General features: G+C 43.4%; 1 protein-coding gene across 3 annotated transcripts in view; it reads right to left on the minus strand.

Annotated features, from left to right (window-relative positions):
* The window catches only part of tmem132e (transmembrane protein 132E), a 248,658-nt gene that overhangs the window by 61,506 nt on the left and 165,327 nt on the right, over positions 1–21,825 (minus strand). Inside the window, exons 1-2 of one of the 3 annotated variants that reach the window (XM_061803293.1) lie at positions 13,568–13,767; positions 11,368–12,316 (exon numbers count right to left, since the gene is read on the minus strand). In XM_061803293.1, coding sequence (XP_061659277.1) covers positions 11,368–12,260 — 893 coding nt within the window. In that variant the 5' untranslated portion in view covers positions 12,261–12,316; positions 13,568–13,767. Of the gene's footprint in view, positions 1–11,367; positions 12,317–13,391; positions 13,499–13,567; positions 13,768–21,825 lie in introns of those variants that run through there. The other 2 variants (XM_061803291.1, XM_061803292.1) reach the window with 2 other exon arrangements.

Raw genomic sequence — 21,825 nt, forward strand, 5'->3', positions numbered from 1 at the left:
CAGTGGCGGGGGGAGGGCGTCGGCCCTACGGAGGTCCCTTAAAGATCGGCTTTTAGAGGGAGTGGGCAAGGATCTTACTGGCGTGGCCTAGGCTTTTATACCACCTCCGAACGACTACTTCATCCCACCTATTCCATGTTGGTGGCCTTTATTCAACAAAGAAAAGGGCAGGGAAAACGCCGGATTTTAGAGGATCATCTTATCTTAGATGCTGCAGTACCTCCGAAGATGGAAAATTGCTGGTTTGACTTTGTCCCAACCATTCTGTGACGGTGACATTTACACAAAAGACTGACAGGATAAAGGTAAAAAAAAAAAAAAGAAATCCTTTAGCGGCTGTGCCATTTCACCAGTTACCGCCGCCAAAGCCGGAAAGTTGCTGGGTTTACTCCGCCCCCGACTCAATTTCAATCGGAAGTTCAAACAAAACACCGACAAGCGGAAAAGTTGATCAAACGACAGCTTTTAGAGGTGGCGTTAAAGCTACAGGTGCCCTCTCACCTCAGTTACTATCGCTAAAATATAAAGTTGTCGGGTCAATTTTGTCCCACATGTTACCCGGAGAGGGCATTGATGTCGGATTAATTGGATATAAAGTTATCTCATATTTGCTTTCTAGGTTGTTTTTAATGCTTCATCGCTTATGTGATGCAATGCAATCGAGAGGCCCGTTGGGTGCCACGGAAACTTTGCGATGATGTGCTTAAACAATGTGATGCAATCAAGTTACATCGGGTGCCGTGGAAACACCAGACAGTGATGCAGAAGACAACACAAAGACTGATGATCTCGAGAGGATGGTGAAGACATCGCAAAGACTCACATGGACTATTTTTGTCACATTTCCTTTGTTGTGATGCAGAACACGTTAAGAATAAAAAAAAAAAAGTGGAGATGTGGAGATGTGATAAGAACGGGTTGGAGATTTTGAAAGAGACACATCCCGTGTTCTCCTCACGAGCCAGAAGTTCCTCTTGTCTTCCTTCCTTGAGAAATTGCACTTTAAATGTCCTCGGCTGCTTAAACCTGGCAATTTATACAAGAGGAACGTGGGAATGAAATGGTAAATGCCACATCCCATATCAGCTACCACCAAAGGCAGAAACTTGCCAGGTTGACTCTGCCACACATTTCATGTCAGTGTTTCATACAAAACAGCAATATGAAGAAAATGTGGAAAAGTAGCAGCTTTCAGAGGCACCATCCTGCATCTTTTATGGCTATGAGAATACCCTCCCAAGTAAGAAATTTTCCAGGTCAACTGAGTGCTGAAGGCCGTCATTGCAGGTTGTGGAAAATGTCATCATTCTTGTACACTTAAACGGAAACTGATGCCAAACTTTTCTAAATCAGTGTTTGTTTTTTTTTTTTTTTTGACAGGAACAAAGTTTGAGGAAACTCCAATCATTTTTTCCATCGTCAGAATTCATTCCACCCGACACTGTTCTCAGGGGCCGGTAAACAGTGCATCTCTTGATCCTTGTGTACTGGATTTGAAGTAACTGCTATGAAGAAGAAGAAGAAGAAGAGAAGGCGCTGTAAAGGCGGAGAGGACATCATTAAAAAAAAGGCAAAAATGAAAAAAAAAATTCCATCTCCTCTAACACTGCCTCCTGCTTTGAAGCCGGAGCCCACCGGGCGGCAACATTCTATCATGCTGTGTCCATCATAAAATGTGGGACAACATAAAGGAGGGAGGGGAAAATACGCCACATCTTGCCCATTAAACACCTGAAGGTGTCGGAGATAAACACGCGACTTGACGGCGGGATTTGATCTAATAGAGAAGGAGGTGGATGGCATTGACTATAAATGACAAAACAAAATCAGTGGTTATGACCATGAAATGAATCATTTTCCATCCATCTATTTGCTATGACCTATCTATATGGATTATGCACAACAGCCCAAACCACTTCATTGTCATGCCAAACAAAATCGATAATTATGCCCAAAGAAATTTAGGATTACGTCCAGAGAAATCTGATGATGATGCCCAAAGAAATTGGTAAAGTTTGAAAATGAATGCCAAACAAAATGGATGACAAGGCCCAACTAAATAAAAGGACTATATGGCCCATGAAATCAATGATTTTCCATGCATCTATTTTCTATGACCTATCAATAATTTTACACAATTAAATATCCATTTGCTATGACCTATCTATAATTTTACACAATTAACTATTGGATTATGCCCAACAGTCCAAAGCACTTCATAATAATGCCGAACAAAATCTATGACTACGTCCAAGGAAATTTAGGATTACGTCCAGAGGAATCTGATGATGATGCCCAAAGAAATTGCTTAATTTCAGAAAATAATGCCAAACTAAATAAAGGACTATATGGCCCATGAAATCAATGAAAAAGTCTGGGATGATGTCAACAATATTGATGACATGCCCCCCTAAATCAGTAGGCGATAACCAAAGACAACTACGATTATGGCTGAGCAAACCTGTCGCTCTCGTCGTGGGCAAAAATAACAAATCAAACGAGAAAATCAAACTAATAAAATGTGTGATCGTGTGAAGGAAGGGAGTGAAAATATGGCTCTTCTGGCCCGTTAAAACACCTGAAGGTGTCGAAGATAAAAATGCGAGGCGACAGCGAGAAATGATCTGATAGGGACGGAGCGTGGAAGCTCTCGGGCCACGCCACGCGTCCAGCCGCGTTGCTCCACTTTTGAGTCGCACGTTATGGTTGCCCATCACCGACTGACATCTCCTTACCTCAGTTTGCCTTAAGTTACATCAGAGCGCTGTTAATCACTGGACGGCTTCTCTCTTTATTTTTATTTTTTTTGTGGTTGCTCCACGATGTGACGTGTGCTAGAAGGAGCTAGGCCCCTTATTATTTCGGTCTAGTCTGCCTCGCTTTTTGCTGTTTTGTTTCGTTTCTCCATAATACTCACTTTTTTCCCCCCAGTCGATTGAAACGTGTGCGTGTGTTGTTTATTTCCCTCGGGAACAATGTGACTTATTTGCTCCTACGAGTTCTGACTTGCTAGCATATGATTGAATGGACCACCCAAAATATTGCAAAAAAAGATCAAAAACACTGTGATCGTCTCGAGAAATCACATAAAAGTGAAATGAGATAGAAATTGTCGTAGTCAAATTAAACCCCCCCCCACCCGCTGCCTCAATTTATTCTCCCCTTCAATAAATCGACAAAGGAGGGCGGCATAGTCGAGAAATTGCGGTGAAAAAAAAAAAACAGATCTTGTCAATCTGTGCCGTGAAGCGTGCAGAGACAATGATTGAGGTCCGTTCCCTTGCTAGATCCTATTAATTCAAATAATTTCAATTGTGCAAAACGGGAATATTTAGCGGAGGGAACCAATGAGATGAACAAAGACGTCCCTCTTGAAAAATATTGGCTCTAAATTTTACATTATTTATTCCCTGTCAAGAAAAAAAGCATTCGTGGGATTATTTTTCCTCCCCAGCCGTCACGTAGCCTCATTAGCACAGGTACAAAATGACTTCATTTGAAGTATGATAGTCATTTGTCTGCCGCACTTTATAATAACGGACATTATTAACCCATTCCCTTATAATTCATTTCCACATTATGTTTTGCTACTCATTTCACTGATACATCATTAATCACGGAAATATCAGCATTGTTAAACAGTAATCGTTGCTTTTTCAAATGTCTGTACAGCATAAATGATATTTGATGCTAGGACGTTAACGCCGATTCTTCGCAGCACGAGTAATCAATGCAATTTTTCACAATCGTCTATCTCGAGTGGACTCAAAAGACGAGATAATCTGAATTTTGGCATTTCGTTTTTCCCTTCAAGACATGAATCGATTCTCTGCACTAGCACACTGACGGTGTAGTGGCGAACTGAGCCTTGTAAGCTCTTTAGAGGCTTTCCTGACCTCGTCCTCTTTTATTGGAGATGAGTGCTGATAAAAATCAGATGAAGGTGTTGCTCGATGCCCCCCGACAAGACGGCCCGCGGCTGCGGCACGGCTTTGCGGCTCACATGAGCGGCTGACATTGCTGTGAGAGAGGCGGGATGATGCGGCGACAGCAGTGTGAAATGTTCAGATGGGATTCTACCATTTGGAAGGCACAATTGTTCTTCCGAACGGAAAACAACAAAAGATGTTAGTGATTGGGCAGAAACTAAAACTTGTATTGTCTCATTCAATCGATATTTTTCCAACAAAAGGGAAACCTGCGCAATTGTACTTCGAATTCTTAGCTAGCAGGATACTTCTCGGTTACCGAAGAATAACGCCAGGAATGAATTGATGTCCTTTTACCATTTGTATTGTCACGTAACAGGAACGGTTCCATTGTGATTTGAGTATTTTTCTGACATAAGTGAAACATGTACAAGTGTTCTTCTGAACGTTAGCTTGCAGACAATGTCCTGGTTTGTAAATAAGGATGTAAGATGTTAGAAATTGTTAAATAGGACTGAGGCATTTGAGCTCCTGCGCATGGGGAACGCTTCCTTCATGAGTTGAACATTGACAAAGCTGGCAAATGTTTGATTGCTCTATTGATGAGTGGGCTACATCCTGGAATAGTAGAAGGTAACATAGGATAATCGGAATATGGACTCAACCATTTTCATTGTACGGCATAAAGGGCTGAAAAGGGTCCTCAAATTGGGTCTCTCTGCTTATGGCATCTGACGCCGTCAAGCCTTCACAAGGAACTGCAGCAATGCCAATATTTGACGAGGGGGGGGGGGGGGGGCACTTGTGGGGATCTGGAATCTGTTCCCAGTCTAGCTCGTAAGCCTTTTTTTTTTTGTGTAGCAGAACCTATTCTGTGGCGACTCAGCAAATTCAGGGAAAGACTTCGCCTGGAATGACCTGCAACAAGACTTAAGCTCCTTACTTGCACCTTTGATACCCACTAATTAAGTCTCCGTAGGAACTACTACACTGGGTGAAACATTAGGTTATATATTTCATGGATGGTAACGATAGCAACATTCATTTTTATAAATGCTAAAAACAGACAAGAGTGAGCCATAAAAAGATTAAAAAAAACAAAACAAAACGCAGCCCCGTCAAGGCTGCTCACAGATGGTGCTGACAGAATCTGGAAGCGGGGGCGAAAGCTCAAGTCGCACCACATGGCGCGACGGCGGAGGCTCACGCGACCACTAAAATATGTTTTTAATGACGTGACAGATTGTGGACGACCTGGCGTCACTTTGAATGGAGGATCTGCCCCGCTAGGCCTCATCTCCACTCGCCATATGCCAGGCTCAAACTTTCCTGAGGTGAGACCCACGTCGGAATGTTTTGTTTATTTAATTTTTTTTTTAAACCTTCCCATTTTAATCCAGGAACCTTCGATTTCTCTAGAAAACATTTATCTTCTGTCTTAACTTGGAACATCTTATCAAAAGACTAAGGGCAGAAATGAAAAACAGCTTGATAGCTTTGACAGTATTTTCTCATACCCGCATTTGTCTTTTTTAAATCCTCTTATTTTCTTCTTTTTATTTGTTTCTAGGCGTGTGGGGTTTTGAAGGAAGACAGAGCAACTGCAGCAAGGTGGAGACTTGTGGGCACTGCAGTCCCTCCACTCACGAAACTTCTTAAAACAATAACTTCGAGAACTTGCTTTTTATTTGTTGTTTTTGGATTTGTTTATTTACGAAGAGGTTGTTGGGAAGGAAAAAAATTTTATCCAAGTGGAGACTACGGGCAGCCATGATGAATTGCTTGGAACATGGTCTCAGACTCCAATAGTACATCATTTTGTCTTTTTACATTATACATTGTATTGTTCTCGGCATACACCCATTGGTAAAGAGTATGTTTATCCGACAACCGCAGCAAAAAGTGGAGACTGTAGATCCTTGAGTGACCAGGAACTAGAAACCTCATCGTGACATCTCATAACTACTTTGATCTTTTTAGTTTGTATTTATTTCTCAGCGAGGGACAGTTGGGAAAGAGGCATTTTATCTGAGAGGAGATTGTGGGCAGCCAAAGCAAAGACAATGCCATCGAACGAAACTCAGCAAAGTTGAGACTGTGCGGTTTACTATGGTTTATCCTTCCTCACTCTAGCAGCGAATCTTCAAATGTTACAAATTCCAAAAAGAGACTGAGGGCAACAACAACAAAATGGAGCAAAACTGCAAAGTGGAGACCGGAGTATAATAATGCAGTGGACTAGGAATTGTACATTACTTGGTACGACCTTGTGGTACCTATTTCTTTTTTTTTTTTTTTTAATTTGGTATTCCCGAGGGAAAGGAAGCAAGTTTCATCCGAGAGGAGGCTGAGAGCAAGAAAGAAAACTGACCGTTGCAACAAAGTGGAGACTGTGGTACGTCGCGCGACCTTCTAGTAGCTGCTTTTGTTATTAATAGCCATGCATACTCAAGATTTGGAAAAAAAACGAGACCGAGTACAGCGATAAAACGGAGCACTGCAGAAAAGCGGAGACTGTGGCGCACCAGCGCAGTCTTCAGCCTCACACGGCTTTAAACAAGCCCTTCAAAGCGGCGACCTCTCCCGAGTGACATTCAAAGGAGGCGCGTCCTAATGCATCTTTCACGATTTCCTTTGTTGCATCTTTAATGACCTTCCTCTGGAGCACGGCACTTGGCCTCCGCGGCTTGAGGATTCCAAGCCCCAAGATCAAGAGTCACTGGAGGGCCTCGGCTTTGGTCTCCACCCGGCGACTCCTTCCTGCACGTTCCCCTTTCAACTCCCTCAGTTTGATCGGGTCTCATTTCCTGACAAAAATCGAACAAGAGGTAACGATTCTTTATATTTTTCCCCAAGCTGCCGCGGAGCTCCCTGAATTCCTCACGTCAAAAAGGTTTGAAAATATTGGAGACAAGTGATGATCATTTTTCGCAAAATCTATCATAAAAAATGATAACAGTTGTTTCTTTCTGCCTCTGAAATCATGAAAAATAAGGCTTTGGCGTGGAGGGTGCCGATCTTGCCCCGCTTCTTTCGGTTGTTGAGCTCAATGCCGAATGACTGTTATTGACAATTCATTAAAGGAACACCAAACATTTTGCCGGGCAAGTTGAGCCGTATCATTCATTCACTTTCCGAGCTGCTTATCCTCACAAGGGTCACGGGAGTGCCGGAGCCTATCCCAGCCATCAATAAAAACATATTCATCAACGTCAATACCCGAGTTGAAAATGAACTGATCTTCTGATTCATTCACAGTCGTCCAACTCTGTTGGCTCGCCACAACAATAATTTATCGAGTCCGGAAAAACTATCATGTTCATTTGTTTTTTTTAATCGAATATTAGATCGAAATTATCATGACAGGTCAAGTCAACCCCCACATTTTTGCACCTATCCTCAGTTATACGCTGAAAACCTTTTTTTAAAAATCAGCTGTTTTTGTGCATTGGTCAAAGAACTATAAGTATTGCTTTACTTCCACCTCGTGAGTTGAGGAGTTTCATTTAGAAACATGTAGTGCTTTGGCAGCAGCTTAGGGCCGAGGAACTATGATTGGGAGCTTCATTAATGAAGTAATGTGTGGCATCTTGGTGCCAAGGAACTATGTTGAAGTGAGTTGAGGAGCGTTTAGGTACACGTAGTGGTTTAGGGCTGTCATTTGTGATGCTTTTAGTTAAAAAAAATATATTCTCATAATTTTTTTCACCAAGTTACTGCACCTTTGAGGTTCTCTCGTGTCTAAAGAGTTAGAAAATTGTTTTACATTATTTTTCTTGAGCTACTGTAGCTCTCTGGACTTCTTCTCGGGCCCGAAAGTGTTTGTCATGATGCTCGACGTCACACTCGGAAGAGTTTTGTTCATAATCTATATTAATTAAAGAAACAACAAGTGTTGAAACAAAACACAGCTACAAGTGACTTCCTCTAATCTTTTTTGTAAACGAACCCAAAGTTGCACTTATACATAAAACATCTGCTGTTCAGCTCTTATCGGTGGCTTTCCGTCAGAAAAAAAAAAAAAATTGCCTCCACACGGGAAAACTAGCGTTAGTCACCACACGTTATCGGCGCCGAAATGCTGTGAAATGTCAATGAGCGGTTTGTTTACGGAGGCACATTCCCCCCTTTAAAAAAAAAATAAAAGAAGAAAAATGAACAAGCCCCGCTGTTGATTTTTATTCATTTGGGTCTTAAGTTTCACTCTTTTGTTTTTTTATTGTTAGCATAAATCACCATTAATTCTGAGTGTGTCTTCGGGGAGAAACAATCCTGTTTTTTTTTTCCCCTCCACTCAAGTGAAGCTTAATGAGTCAGCCAAGCTTAATAATTATTCAGCAAATCTGCGACTTTTAACAAGTGTGTGCCAGAGATTATGCGAAGATTACAAATAAACCCTTAGCAGGCTGTTTCGTCATCCCGCCTCAAGTTAGCAGCTAATATTTTCCAGTCTGAAAGCGACACAAGACTGAAGGAACTCTATCATTTGTAATCTGGAAGTCCTGGAACGCTTTTCTCCGTGAGTGGAACATTTTGGGTTTTTTTGAACAAATTGAAAAATGTATAATTGTGCCTCAGATCATCTGGAACAGGGAAGGGCAAGACACCAGGGAATGCTTAGTTTAACACACAACGGAACTGACTGGGCTGTTACTATACCGCACAGAACTTAGTCGTCATGATAATTATTATTACTATAATTAATCTAATTATAATAACCAAAACCATCATCATAATCAAAATGGAGATTTTTAAGATTCATATTGGGAAAGCATATCAAACCTGTAATGGAATCAATGTATTTTATGTTGGACTTGATACCTCACAATTTTGATATTTTCATGAATGTGTATTGATACAGTAAAGCGTCGGTTTTCAAACGTCGGCGTTTTTGAACAAATCGGCTTTCGAACGAAAATCGGTACTCGAACGCCCCCAACAAAACCCGGAAATAACATATTGCGCGTGGCCTTTGTTGTGAATTCTCACGCCGCCCAAAAAAACCTGAAAATTACAACAACAAAAGAAAAAAAATCAGCACACTTTTATTCATCTGTCTAACGCAGCCTCTGCACACAGACGTGTCCCGGTAATGACCGTTGTTTTTCTTCTCATCTCATTCTCATCATCTTGTATTAACCGCCAATCATGGCTCCAAAGAAATGTTTTTTTTTCCCCTCATTATTGTTTGTTTAAAGTTATTCTGCACTTTTGTTAATAAAAAAAAGTTTACAAGGCTGGGGGCCGAGTCACTCCCGATACGGCAATGCACTCCCAGCCTATCCTTTACTACTAAAGCATACATTTTAAGCAAAAAAATATATTTCTTAAATCATTTTACTATATAAAGTATTTAAACCATACGTGTATTCCTACTATGCAATTTGTTATCAGGAAAAGCCAAAAAAATGCTTTAAAAAAAAACGTTTTTTTCATCTTGGAACGCATTATTTTTTTTTCCATTCACTGTACTGGGAAACATCGAATTGGTTTTCAAACAATTCACTTTTCGAACCGTTTTCTGGAACGGATTGCGGTCGAGAACCGAAGCATCTCTGTACTGTACAATATGATACATCCAAATAATATTTTTAGGATGGTATATTGATCAGATACCATTTATCAATACTGGAGAATTATTTGTACTCATTTTTCCATTAAAAAAAAAAAAAATATATAGGGCTTTTTTTTTTTTTTTATTCCTCAGAGGATTCATTTGTTTTATTTGTGTGGCAGAGAATTACACAACCATTATCTGCTCAAACAACACGCAAACGCAGGTTGTGCTCTTTTGTACATAAAAATGCTTTGAGCAGCATTTTCGAGAGGGCAAACAGAAGCAAAGGTGCGTGCGTTACAGCATCGCTCCAAAGCGGTAACATTACTGGACCGTGCTCCGCTTTAACCTGGCCTCCTCACTCTCGGCTCGGCATGACTCAGCATTATGAGGAAAAAAATGAGGGTTGTGTTGGGGGAAAAACAAAATTGTGATTGCATGCTCATTAGGCTCTTGCCAGCTTAAAAAAAAAAAAAAAAAAAGAGCGAGGATATGATGGATAATAACGCACGGTATGAGCTTACATAGAGACAGTAGCACTTCTGCACTCGTGGTTATACATTTATTTGTATAGAATAGATTTCATTATATGGTGTTCCATTCATTGGACACTCACAAATTGCCCGTAGGTGTGATTGTGAGTGTCTCTCTTTCCCCTCCGATTGGCTGGCAATCAGTTCAGGGCGTACCCTGCCTCTTGCCCGTTGTTAGCTGGGATAGGCTCCGGCACTACAGCCACCCTTGTGAGGATAAGCGGCAAAGAAAATGGATGGAAATGATACATGGTGTTCCCCACTATACAGTGGATTCTTATCTACTGTCTAACTTGGAAATCGATGGTGAATAATGATCCTTTTTCAATGTGCTTTCGCAGGTTCTTCTGTTTCTATAAATATTGAAGACATAAATATTGATTAAAATGTGGTAAAAAGTCAGCATGTATATAATGAACATTTAAGCAGTCTTGAGGGACTTTAATTCCCTTGGGCTACTGGTCATAACGCATTTTTGCACAGAGCCAAAGGCATCATAATTATTTACTAGATATTTTTTGCTTGTAACTTCTTTGTGTATTTAAGCAACCTTGACAATGGGTTGGGGAAAAAAAAAGATGTTTTAATGCGTTTAAAGTGTGTGGGAGGTGTAAAGCTTTACCGTGGAATTTCACTTTTCGTGTGCCCTGATTTTCGGAGGATTCGGTTTTCAGACCTTCAAAATAAAACAGTTTCACCGCACTTTCTTTGGCCCCGCGGTGGCTAGCCAAACTCGATGACCTAGCGCACAACAGTTTGAGTGCGATTGCTCCGTAAGTAAGCGGCGGCTCATGAAAACAAAGTCAAAGTCAAATTGACCGCCCCCCCCCCCCCCCCCCCAAGTCCTAAAAATGGCAACTTAAATCGAACTCGAGTCATGTGAATTGAGTCCTCTCCCCTTTAGTTCTTCTTGGAAAATGTAACTTTTTTTACTTGGAAAAACATTACTTACCATATTGACTGCTTTTCTATTCAGCACACAGACACTTGCGTGCAACTTCCCAACCAATTTATTATGTCCGGATAATATATTGTGAAATCTGCACACAATGTATCGTTATTATCGCGGTGTACAAATATCCAGATTCACCATCTTAAATGAATATTTTGTTATAGGGTCTGCAGAAGTCCTTGTGACTCCCAACTTCTGGCACCAAATTCCTTTTCCTGACAAAACTCGCCAATATAAGATTGTTCAGATTCTGATTCACATTACGCTGTAGAAATTTTTCTTTCTTGGAAAAAGGGCAACTTTTCTCGTACGAAATGACTGCTTTTCAGCACACGCCAACAGGACATGTACCCGTACGTGATGTAGAAGCAATTGGAGCATTCATGCGCGACTTACTTGAGGCTGAACTGTTCCACGGTGGAGTTGGGCATCAAGTACAAGAAGATCCTGAGGGTCTCCCCGGGCCTGAGGGGCTTCTCAGGCAGCCTGAGGAACATGTTCTTGTCCAGCTGCTTGTCGACCAACAGCTGCTCCTGGCTGGCCTGATAAAGGCTGATGCTTCCGATGCGCAGCAGGGGGTGTTGCGACGGTGCCTCCCCCCGGGCTCCTCGGTGCCCCGGCGCCTCGCTGCACTCGCCCTCTGCGTTGGCCTCGTGCAGCGTGTAGTACAGCTCCGCCTGCAGGGTCTCGCCAGTCATCCCGTCCAGGAGCCCGTCTCCGCCGGAGCCCTTCCTGCGGCCAAGCGGAGCCACGTTGGCGTTGAACCAGGAGGGCGGCAGCTCCAGCTGGGCTAAGCACTGCGCCAGGTTGCCTTTCATCCGGCACGAGGTCTTAATCTCCCGCACGTCCCGGAAGGCGTGCAGGCGGACGCAGGGCAGTTTGTCCTGGACCTTGAAGTCGTCCCAGTCGCGCCCGGCGATGTAGAAGAAGACTTGCACGCCGGGGTTGGTGGAGAACACTCGCGACTGGACAATAAACGCGCGCACTTTCCAGTTGACCGTCAGCTGGCCGGGGATGTCCAGGGGGCTGGTTGGCTGGAGCAGCTCCTTGGAGAGCGTCTGGTCGCGGGCGAAAGGCCCCAGGCTGATGTTGACGGCTGGGAGCTCCTTTGTCTGGAAAACCACAAAACTCTCTGAGCGCTGCAAAGGGTTCCCGCCGCCAGGTCTGCCGCCGCCTACGATCGGTCCTGATGGCTGAATGGACTCGCGTAAGAAGAACGCTAGCTGCACGTTGGAGATCTTGAAGCTGGCCGGCAGGTAGATGGCGGGCGCCGGAGGATTGGCCATCATCGATGAGGAACTTTGGAGGGCATTGGAACTGGTCGGCAAGACTTTGCCTGCAAGAGCTGCCAACAAAAAAATTGGCAAAGTTAAAGCCAAGCACCAAGCATACTCATATTTTGTGACTAAGTACTTGATGCGCAGTTCAACCAAGAGGGGCCACGCGTCAATATCAAAATCCACCCAATTTAATTTTTTTTTTTTTTTTTAAATATGACAAAAATCTGATTAAGACCATGGATATTGTTTTTTGAAATCTCTTCATAAAACCCTTTTGATGGATGACTACTCCTGCAGTGGGTCGCATTGACCTCTGATCTTTTTTGGCTCTGCCACGTCAGCATCATGTCAGCTTATCCTGCTCAGTAAATAGCCCCAAAATGTTAAAATAAGTGAAAAATCACAACAGTGAAATATAGCGTGAATGGGGTCAGGACATTTTTAACCGGTCACCCTCACTTTGAGGAAACAAATGGCACAGTAAATCAAATTAGCATTCGCTTTTAGCATCACAGTGTCAACATACCAGAATCTAGTATTGTTATGTTTGTCTTTGGATCAAGTAACACCTCTATCTAGTAACTAGATCCAAAGATGAGCGTGGAAACGTGACTTGTGGTTCTCGTGGTCCAAATCGTGAATTAAACATGCAACATTCCAAGTTTCACCCCCCATTCTCTGTCCATCTGCAAGGCAAAATCAGTCCCACAATTTTCATCATTTGAGTTATATAATTTAGTACATTTCCCTTTACTGTAAAATGGCTCCTGCTAGTAAGGCGGTTTTCAATTACCCGCCTCTTACAAAATGAGTCGAACTAACTCAATTTTAAGTCCCAAAAAAATACCTTCAGATGTTAACAAAGATCAGGATAAACATTCTACGCTGACCTTGTTTTCCCTTTATACATGCAATTTTTTTTTAATTTTTTTTGGCTGTAGGAATACATAACATTTTTAATAGCAATGTAATGCATCACATTGTAACTCTTTAAATATCCCTTGCACAGTTTTATTAAGTAACCAAAAGGTGCAAAAATACATAACAATGCTGCGATATATCGGCTCCAGACTAATAGTGGAAACAAACCCATGACAGCCACATTAGCATTAGCATCTTAGCATCACAGCGTCAACATACTTATCAAAACGATCCAGATCCGAGCGCGGAATCGCCACCTGCAGTCCCCGTGGTCCGAGTCATGGATGAAAACTCCCATATTCTTCGTTTTACTTTGAAAAACACATCCCCCCCCCCTACCCACCCACCCAACCACCTCTTACTGCGTCCTCCCCGCACGTCAAAACGAGTCTCACTTGACAACTTTTCTTTGTTGTAAGTGCAGTCGCCGGCGCTCACTCTTCGGACTTTCTTAGCTCCTGTTGCCGACCGAATGCAGGCTTCCTTTTCTTCTTGTTCTTGGGTTAAATTGTGACTTCCGATTCCCAGTTTAGTCGCGCGTGTTCGCTAGTGGCTCCCACGCCAATCTGCTGCGGCTCCGGGTGCAGACGTCGGAGTGTAGACCCCCCCCCCCCCCCCCCCCCCGCCCCCACCCTTCCTCCGGTGGGCCGTGCCGCAGACAAAGCGTCTGGACGCCGCCCCATCCCGGCCACACCTCGTCTCTTGTTAGCCGGGCGTATGCACGTTTTTTTGTTTTTGTTTTTGTTTTACCCAAATGGACGTGTTCGGGCAGACGAGTGCGTGGGGCAGGGGGAATATTACTCCATCCTCCAGGCGGTAGAAGTCGAAGAAGAAAGGATTAGCTAAAGATTATTGATGAATTAGCCGGGCTTGTCCTCCTCCGACCCACGTGAGAAATCCCCGAGAAGCGAGGCGGGGGGGGGGGGGTCTTGGCACCTCACACACACATTTCCCATTATAAAAGAAAGAGAATTCCTTGCATTTGTGTGCACGAGTGCACGGGGAGGGGGTTGGGGGGGGGGTCTCTCCAAGCAACAAAAGAAGTGGAAGAAATGACATCCCGCTTAGCGTGCGCACTTTTTGCCTTAAAAAAAAAAAGTTGTGGAAAATGCCAATTCTTCCACACCGAACTCACCCAAACATGCCCCCCAAGTTTTTTTTTTTTTTTTTTTTGTGCTTTGACCCAGTAGTTTTGACAGTAGGAATCTTTCAAGAGCTACAAATTATTGTGTTAATATAAGCACCAAACCCACCAGAAGAACGATCCCTTTCTGTTGTTTAGTAATCGGCAGGAAAACAGGACTAACTTATTGTGAAACACTGCATTTTCGTGGGGTTTAAACCGCCCGCCGGGGGCCAAGGTATGTGGTATTGTTATTTTTCCAATTTGAAAAAGCATTGCAAAATATTCGTGGGGGTGTTTTGTTGGGCTGGAGCAGATTAATGGCATTTCCATTCATTTTAATGGAGAAAGATGGTTTGAGAGAGAGTTTGTAGTTACTCCCACCCAAAAAAACCGACTGGCTTGAACTGTACAAAAACGCTGAAAGCAACTTCAAAACAATCCGCCAAAGTTTCTCTGATTTATTTCGGTTGTCTTTCGCATCAGCCTCCGGGCTCAGAGAAAACTCGCGTCTTAAGAAGTAGTGAGACTGAATAGTCCGAGCGGCCTTGAGCAAGGCATTTTAAGGAAACGCCTTTGTTCACACAATTGACCACAAAACGCCTAACAGCTCATTGCCGTCGACTCGCTGCTCTTTTCTTTCTTTCCTTCCCTCCCTCACTGGCGTCTGTTCATGTGAAAAACTGCAAGCAGCCCATTAGGAAGCAGGCAGCGTCTGATGTGTTTGCGTGCGACTTCTCAGTCGAACTGTTTGCATTGTCGCTGATGGGCCACAGTCGCCTTCGCCGTTAGATCAACAGTTCTGCGGGAGCGCAAACAAAGTCATTAGCGTCGGCGGCGCAGACAGCCCAACGACGCTCGGCGCGCAATCAAAACGCGCCGCCGACAAGGAATTAACGTCGGTAAACGCGCGGGATTACTTTTGAACGAGTGTAGGCAATCAAAATGAGCAGCTGAGAACCACAGTGGGCTAACTCCATGCGCGTCATTTTAAAAAATTAAGGCGACAATAATAACTGAGAAGAGTCACTGATGGAGTAGCGATATACACACGCCTGCCTTTGGTGCGGGCAGCGTGGGATCGATTCCCGGCTCAGTGATGGTGTCGATATCTGCCCTGCCGACTGACTGGCGACCAGTTCAGGTTGTAGTCGGCCTTTCGCCCTGAAGCTGGCTGGGCTAGGCTCAGCCTCTCCCGTGACCCTTGTGAGGATAAGCGGCTTGGATAATGGATGGATGGATGGATAATAACAGAGATTTATTGATTGATCTTTTTTTTTTTTTAATTCTGACTTTTTCAGGATACTTGTTTTTCCAGAAATGATTGTTTTCCTAAGATTTCATCATTTTGCTGAGTAAAATGGAATTTAATTACGTTGTTAAAATAATATTGAAATGTATTATGCTGCAATGTATAAATAATCGGCAGTTCTGAGGTTCCGGGTTCAATCCCAGCCCCGCCTGTGTGGAGTTTGCATGTTCTCCCCGTACCTGCGTGTTTTTTTTCCGTGGGTTCTGTGGGTTTCCTCCCACATCCCAAAAACATGCAACATTAATTGGGCACTTTAAATTGTCCCTAGGTGTGATTGTGAGTGCGACTGTTGTTTGTCTCCATGTGGCCTGCGATTGTCTGGCGACCAGTTGAGGGTGTACCCCGTCTCCTGCCCGTTAACAGCTGGGATGGGCTCCGGCACTCCCGCGACCCTCGTAAGGATAAGCGGCTAAGAAAATGGATGGGTATAAATATTTTATCAAAAATGTGTAGCGCTTCGTCTTGTACATACAAACATCCATCAAGTCTATCAATATTTTATGAAATATGAAAAATAATATGGAGTATCTTTGCAGGAGGTGGAGTGTTTTCTTTTTTTTTTATGGGTGCGGCCAGCTAATAAATTTTGGTAAACACAATGTTGTGACTTTGCGCGTGTAGTCAAAATGCACCGCTGGCAAGCATCACCGAATAAGACCAAGAAGCGGAGAAGATGCCGCTCTCCTGCCCTCGATCGCATCGCAAAGGCTGATTTAAGGAGGGAAGCCGGCGCCGTGCGGCTGAAACTTTTATCTCCACATCTTCGCCGCAGTAAATTCGCAACCGGCGTGACATTTTGGAGACGGCCCGCGTAATCATTCCGTAGCGCAGCAAGCTATGACCGTTCGGCGCGGGTAGCTGGAAGGTGTGGCCGGCGGTCGTGGAGTAAATCAGGACAAAGAAAAAAAAACAACAACAACACAACTTTCTTCATTTGAACTTTAACTACATTTTTGTCATGTCTCCGGACTGGTGAAGGAAGAATTATTTCCGAACGCGCCTTTTACCTCCTCCTCCCATAGTTTTTGTGACACCAGCACCGCGGCTTTAGTTGTCCTTGAGCTGGTGTTTATTATCCATCCATCCATTTTCTTCACCGCTTATCCTCACGAGGGTCGCGGGGAGTGCTGGAGGCTATCCCGGCTGTCGACGGGCAGGAGGCGGGGTACACCCTGAACAGGTTGCCAGTCAATCGCAGGCCACATGGAGACAAACAGTCGCACTCACAATCACACCTATGGGCAATTTAGAGTGTCCAATTATTGCATGTTTTTGGAATGTGGGAGGAAACCGGAGTGCTCGGAGGAAACCCACGCAGGCACGGGGAGAACATGCAAACTCCACACAGGATCGAACCCGGGTCCTCAGAACTGTGAGGTCAACGCTTTACCAGCCGATCCACCGTGCAGTCTGGTGTTTATTAGTGGTGGGGGGGGGGGGAAGCCACATATCATTCAATGCTTTGATAAATGAATCGTTTTCAATTTCTGTGCACACTCCCCCCCCCAACTTATTTTTTATTATTATTTTTTCAAGATTCAAGGAAATTCTGCGTATTGACAATTGGTCAGGACAACCTGACGCGCCAACAGGCGTGGCCGGCGGGCTATCTGTTGAGCGTTGGCAGCCAGAATATTTTCTCACCGGGGGCAACCCTTTGTGCATTGTAAACAAAACCCTTACCGCGCTGACACTTTTGACACCGTATTTCGAGGTGACACTCAAAACCTTTCTGAAAGCCATCAAAACAAATCCGTCCAGACAACATCCGCCCCTACGCGAGTTGGCAGATGTGCTTTCCAGTGTAACCGGATTCCCTTTCCTCTCTTCTACTTGATGTCCTATTAGACCTCGGGCCAGGCGGGATTGATTTCACTTCCTGTTGCTTTCCCATTACGCCAAACATCTGTTGATGTTGGTGGGGTTGGGTGGAAACGGGGCCGTGCTGTCGAAGGGGGAACCTCGTCGTTATCCCATTAAGTCGGTTCAACGCCGTTAATAAACACCAGGTCGGGTGTGAAGACGTTTTCATAGCGCGGCCTGTTCTCCCGTTAAGGCGTGTGCGTAATAACCAATTAATTGATCGTAAACAATTGGGTTGAAATTAGTTGCTGATTAATTAGGTCTGGAAGCCGCTGTGGGTAAATGAGAGCGCACACAACAACAAAAAATATCCCAACTAGAAATACATAGTTGTGGATGACTTCAATCCATCCCCACTGGATGCTTCATAGCTTACGTCTTACACCAATCATCACAGAACTCAGAGGCGTAAAGCCTTTAGGCTAAGTTCGACCCGAGTCTGGTCTTGGGTTTGAAAAGTTATTTAGCAAAGTAGATAGGTCGACGAGATTGAACATCCCACTTCGGATACCAATTACCACAATACCAAAGAGCCAGGCTAATTGGAATTCATGTCCGAGGCACAGAACCCACAGACAGGATTCAAAACCACGTCTACCATTTGGAAAAACCCGAACCGCCACAAAACTCAACGTCTCACTTTTGACACCAATTATTGAAGACAACACTATTTGCCATACAAGACTGACGCACCCTCTTTAACGGATAAAAGAACCTGCAATCGAGCGAGCTATAAAGTACTGATAAAGTGCGGATAACTATTTTACATTTTACTCAGAAATAAAAGTGAATAATGTTCCTTGCGTCCTCTTGTGGAAAGGATTTGAAGTGTCGCGCAAGGTCGCTGGCATAGAGAGCTAAACAAAGATACGTTATTTGTAATAAATGTTTACGCATCATCTGAGTTTAATTTGATCATTTTGTGTAATGTATTACAAATTTGCCCATTCATTTTTTCAATTTATAAGCTGAAACACAGGCTTTTTTTTTTTTTTTTTTTAAATACCGGTAATGGCAGTTGTAAGGAAATGTCAATTATTCACAGATTTTCCCTACTTGTGGTCAGCCATGGTCCCTATACCCCGCATATGGATAGGTTTCCGATCACCCATCATGCCTTGCGACGGACGCCACACTGTGCGTCTTAGAGTTCAGAGACCACAGGTGAACGGTGAAGCGTGAAGTTTTTTCCATCGTTCATTTTTTACGTTTGGTGTAAAAGTTCTGACATCGTTTAAAGCAAATGCAAACGTTGTGGACAAAAAAACACGTTGGATGCTTTAAGCAGAGCCAGATACTTGGAGAAATTGAAGGACATCGGGGGGAAAGATCCATAGCGACTGGAGTGACGATGTGGAAGGCTACCCTGACGTTACATACCCGATATCGTTAATTATTTCATGAATTCTGCGAGTGCATATACCCTTCATGAACTAAAGGCTTACAATTCTCCACAAGCCTACAATGACTTTGTAAATTGGTGGATTCAAGATGTACGGAAAACGGGTGATCGGTACTCACTCGGTGTGTAATGGTGGCTCGAGTAAGACATTCTCAGAGGTCTACCGATCCACGACTACTACTATCCCAAAAAGATGGCTGCGTTCTCTCCGGTCATTGTACTTGTATGGCCGGTCTTGGAGAAGTGTGTTTACACGTGGCTGCCCCTTTTTGAAGTCGAAGCTTCAGTAAAATTACGGGATAGCAAAACAGTTCTAGAAGAGAGGTCTTACTGGTTACCGCCCTCTGTAGTTACAAATGTAAGTCGATTTTCTTCTCTGTCATACCTTTGTGTAGAAGCACAATTTATTCATTCCTTGTTTCCTCAAGTATTTAATTGAAAACATTACACGTTACGAAATTATCCGAGCAAACTTTATACTGTCTCTTTGTTGGATCAGGAAGAAATCCTGCTCGGTGGTAGACGCTTAGTTTTCCTTCCCTGGTTGACAACGACCTTTGCATTGTCAAAATACTACCCTTTTGTTTCAACGCGGTTAGTACAGCCCCAATCTAAGCATGTGTGCCCCATTATTATTGGACGAAAGGGGCTTGCTTGCTTTGTTGACATAGACGCTAACTTCCTTCAGTGACTTAAAATCGCGGACAAAGGACTCCTGGGACTGTGGTCACGTCATCGGAAACCTATCCATACCAAGGGTCCATTTTATATACCATAATTCCCGGCGGCGATGCTAACGCTAGCGCAGAGGGGCTAACACTAACGCAGCAGCGCTAAAGCTAACTAGCGTGCCGGCTGTGAAAAAAGTCGCGGCTTGTAGGCCGGGAATTATGATACATTCTTTTTATATATATATATATATATATATATATATATACACATATACACACATTATACCAAAAGTCACCAACAAAAAGAATAAAATTAAATTTGTGTATTCTGTGTGGTCGGGAATCCCTGAAATAGAAAAGCACATACAGTAACTCCCATCTGAAATGACTCTTCACCGATTGTTAATTTCCCCCGACACTCGATCAGGAAAATGTATTCAAATGCAGATCTCTTGTCTTGTTCGTCTCCAAATCAGCTTTGGGGTGGATAAACGCACCTCCGCAAGGATTTAGGAGTGCCTGGTGTAAACGAAGCCCACACGGCCGACTGATAACCGTGGCCCGAGTGGGAACACGGAGAGGATGTGATGAGGAGGGCAGACATTTGATCTTGAGAAGGAGAAGTGCATAAACGTCTCTTCAGTGAAAAGGTCAGGGCCACATTGTCGAAATGAGGCGTACTCTCCAGGCAATACTAATGTTTCACCACCGAGGGTTTCCCTATTGATTCCCCCCCTCCCCCTTTTGTTTCATCTCCTTCATCAAATGACAACGTTTCAGTCACACAAAGAGTGGAGGGAGGGGGCGCGGTTGAATTTGCATTAAATCATCCCTTCACTCATGGAAGAAAACCAGTCATCCCGAAGGGCGTTTGTCACGCATGACAGCGGCGAGGTGTGCGCTCCCTCTGGAATCATGACGTGTGACGAGGCAACCGGTAGATGCCACGTAGGGGAAGCTGCTTTGAATTCTGTAAATCGTGGAGATGGGGGTGGTGGTGGTGGTGGTGGTGGTGGGGGGGGGGGGGGTCGTCATAGCAGAGCTGGAAAATCCCAGCCTAGCATAATATCTGTTTATTTACTCGAGTGAATTGTCGTAGAAGAGCCTCGTTCAAGAATGTGGACGTGCCTCAGTAGGTGATGCTGACATGGTTAGCCGACTGGCTAATAAAGTACTAAAATTCTTTTTCCTTCCACATTTTCAAATACTTCAAACCATTCTAACTTCCAAATATCCCCAAAATTCAGTATACTGAAACGTTCAGAAAATTCTGTTTCCCCATAGTTTCAAATGATCACATTTCTACAAATGGAGATATTTCAATTATGTAACTCCTTCTTTCACATGTATTAACAGATTCAAACAATTCAAACAAAGTTTCTAAAGAGTGTGTGGAAGGTAGTTTGGCCAAACATATATTTTTTTTTTTCAAGATGAATGCATAATGAGCACTGTAACATTCTAAAATTGTCAGGGACAAGCGGCACGGGGGCGGACCCAAATGCAGGACTCCGAGACGAGGGCATGATATTAAGCGTGGTTTTATTCCAAATAAAGGTCGAAAACGAACAAGCAGTCCAAAATGAGCAGTGGAACAAAAACTCTAGGCTATAGGCAAGATCCAAAAACAGTGGCTTGGCCGTGCCCCTGACAAAAATAAAATTTGTGGTCTTTGGACACACTATTTGAGAAGTAAAGCCCATATTTTTCCCCTGAAGGATATGTTACAGATTCCCAGATAAAACCCACTGGAATTATTTTGTTTAATGAGAATCTATAAAACAATAAGATACGCTAAGGAATTGGATTGATCAGCTGGATCGATCATGGCGTTGGAATTGCAAAATTCTTATCAACTCCTTTCCCCATCGATCATGCTACACTAACTATGTTATTTGGCATAATCCTTCTCAAGGGTAAACATCCCACTTCTGACAACAATTACAGAATAAAAGCTTATTCCATTGTAATACTCTTAACAGTTTCTAATTTCGCTCGCCAAATATGTTTTTCCACCTCGGCCTACTTGCAAACGTGACAAATGACTATCCGGATTTATAGGTAAAAATAAATGAGTATGCATTCATTCATTAGTCGCTGACTTGAGCAAATTAAATTAGGATCTTCCGTCAGCTTCTATAACAGATACAATACACCCCGGTGTGATTGAGGGCGTTAATTAGCGGAGATGAAGTCTTTCCTTTCTTAGCGTCTCCCCTTTATAATGTAACGTTATATTATACACAGTGCGGCTTTAATCACACATAATTTGCAAGCTTTAT

Source organism: Syngnathoides biaculeatus, chromosome 18, assembly GCF_019802595.1.
Source record: "Syngnathoides biaculeatus isolate LvHL_M chromosome 18, ASM1980259v1, whole genome shotgun sequence".
Taxonomy (NCBI): Eukaryota; Metazoa; Chordata; class Actinopteri; order Syngnathiformes; family Syngnathidae; genus Syngnathoides; species Syngnathoides biaculeatus.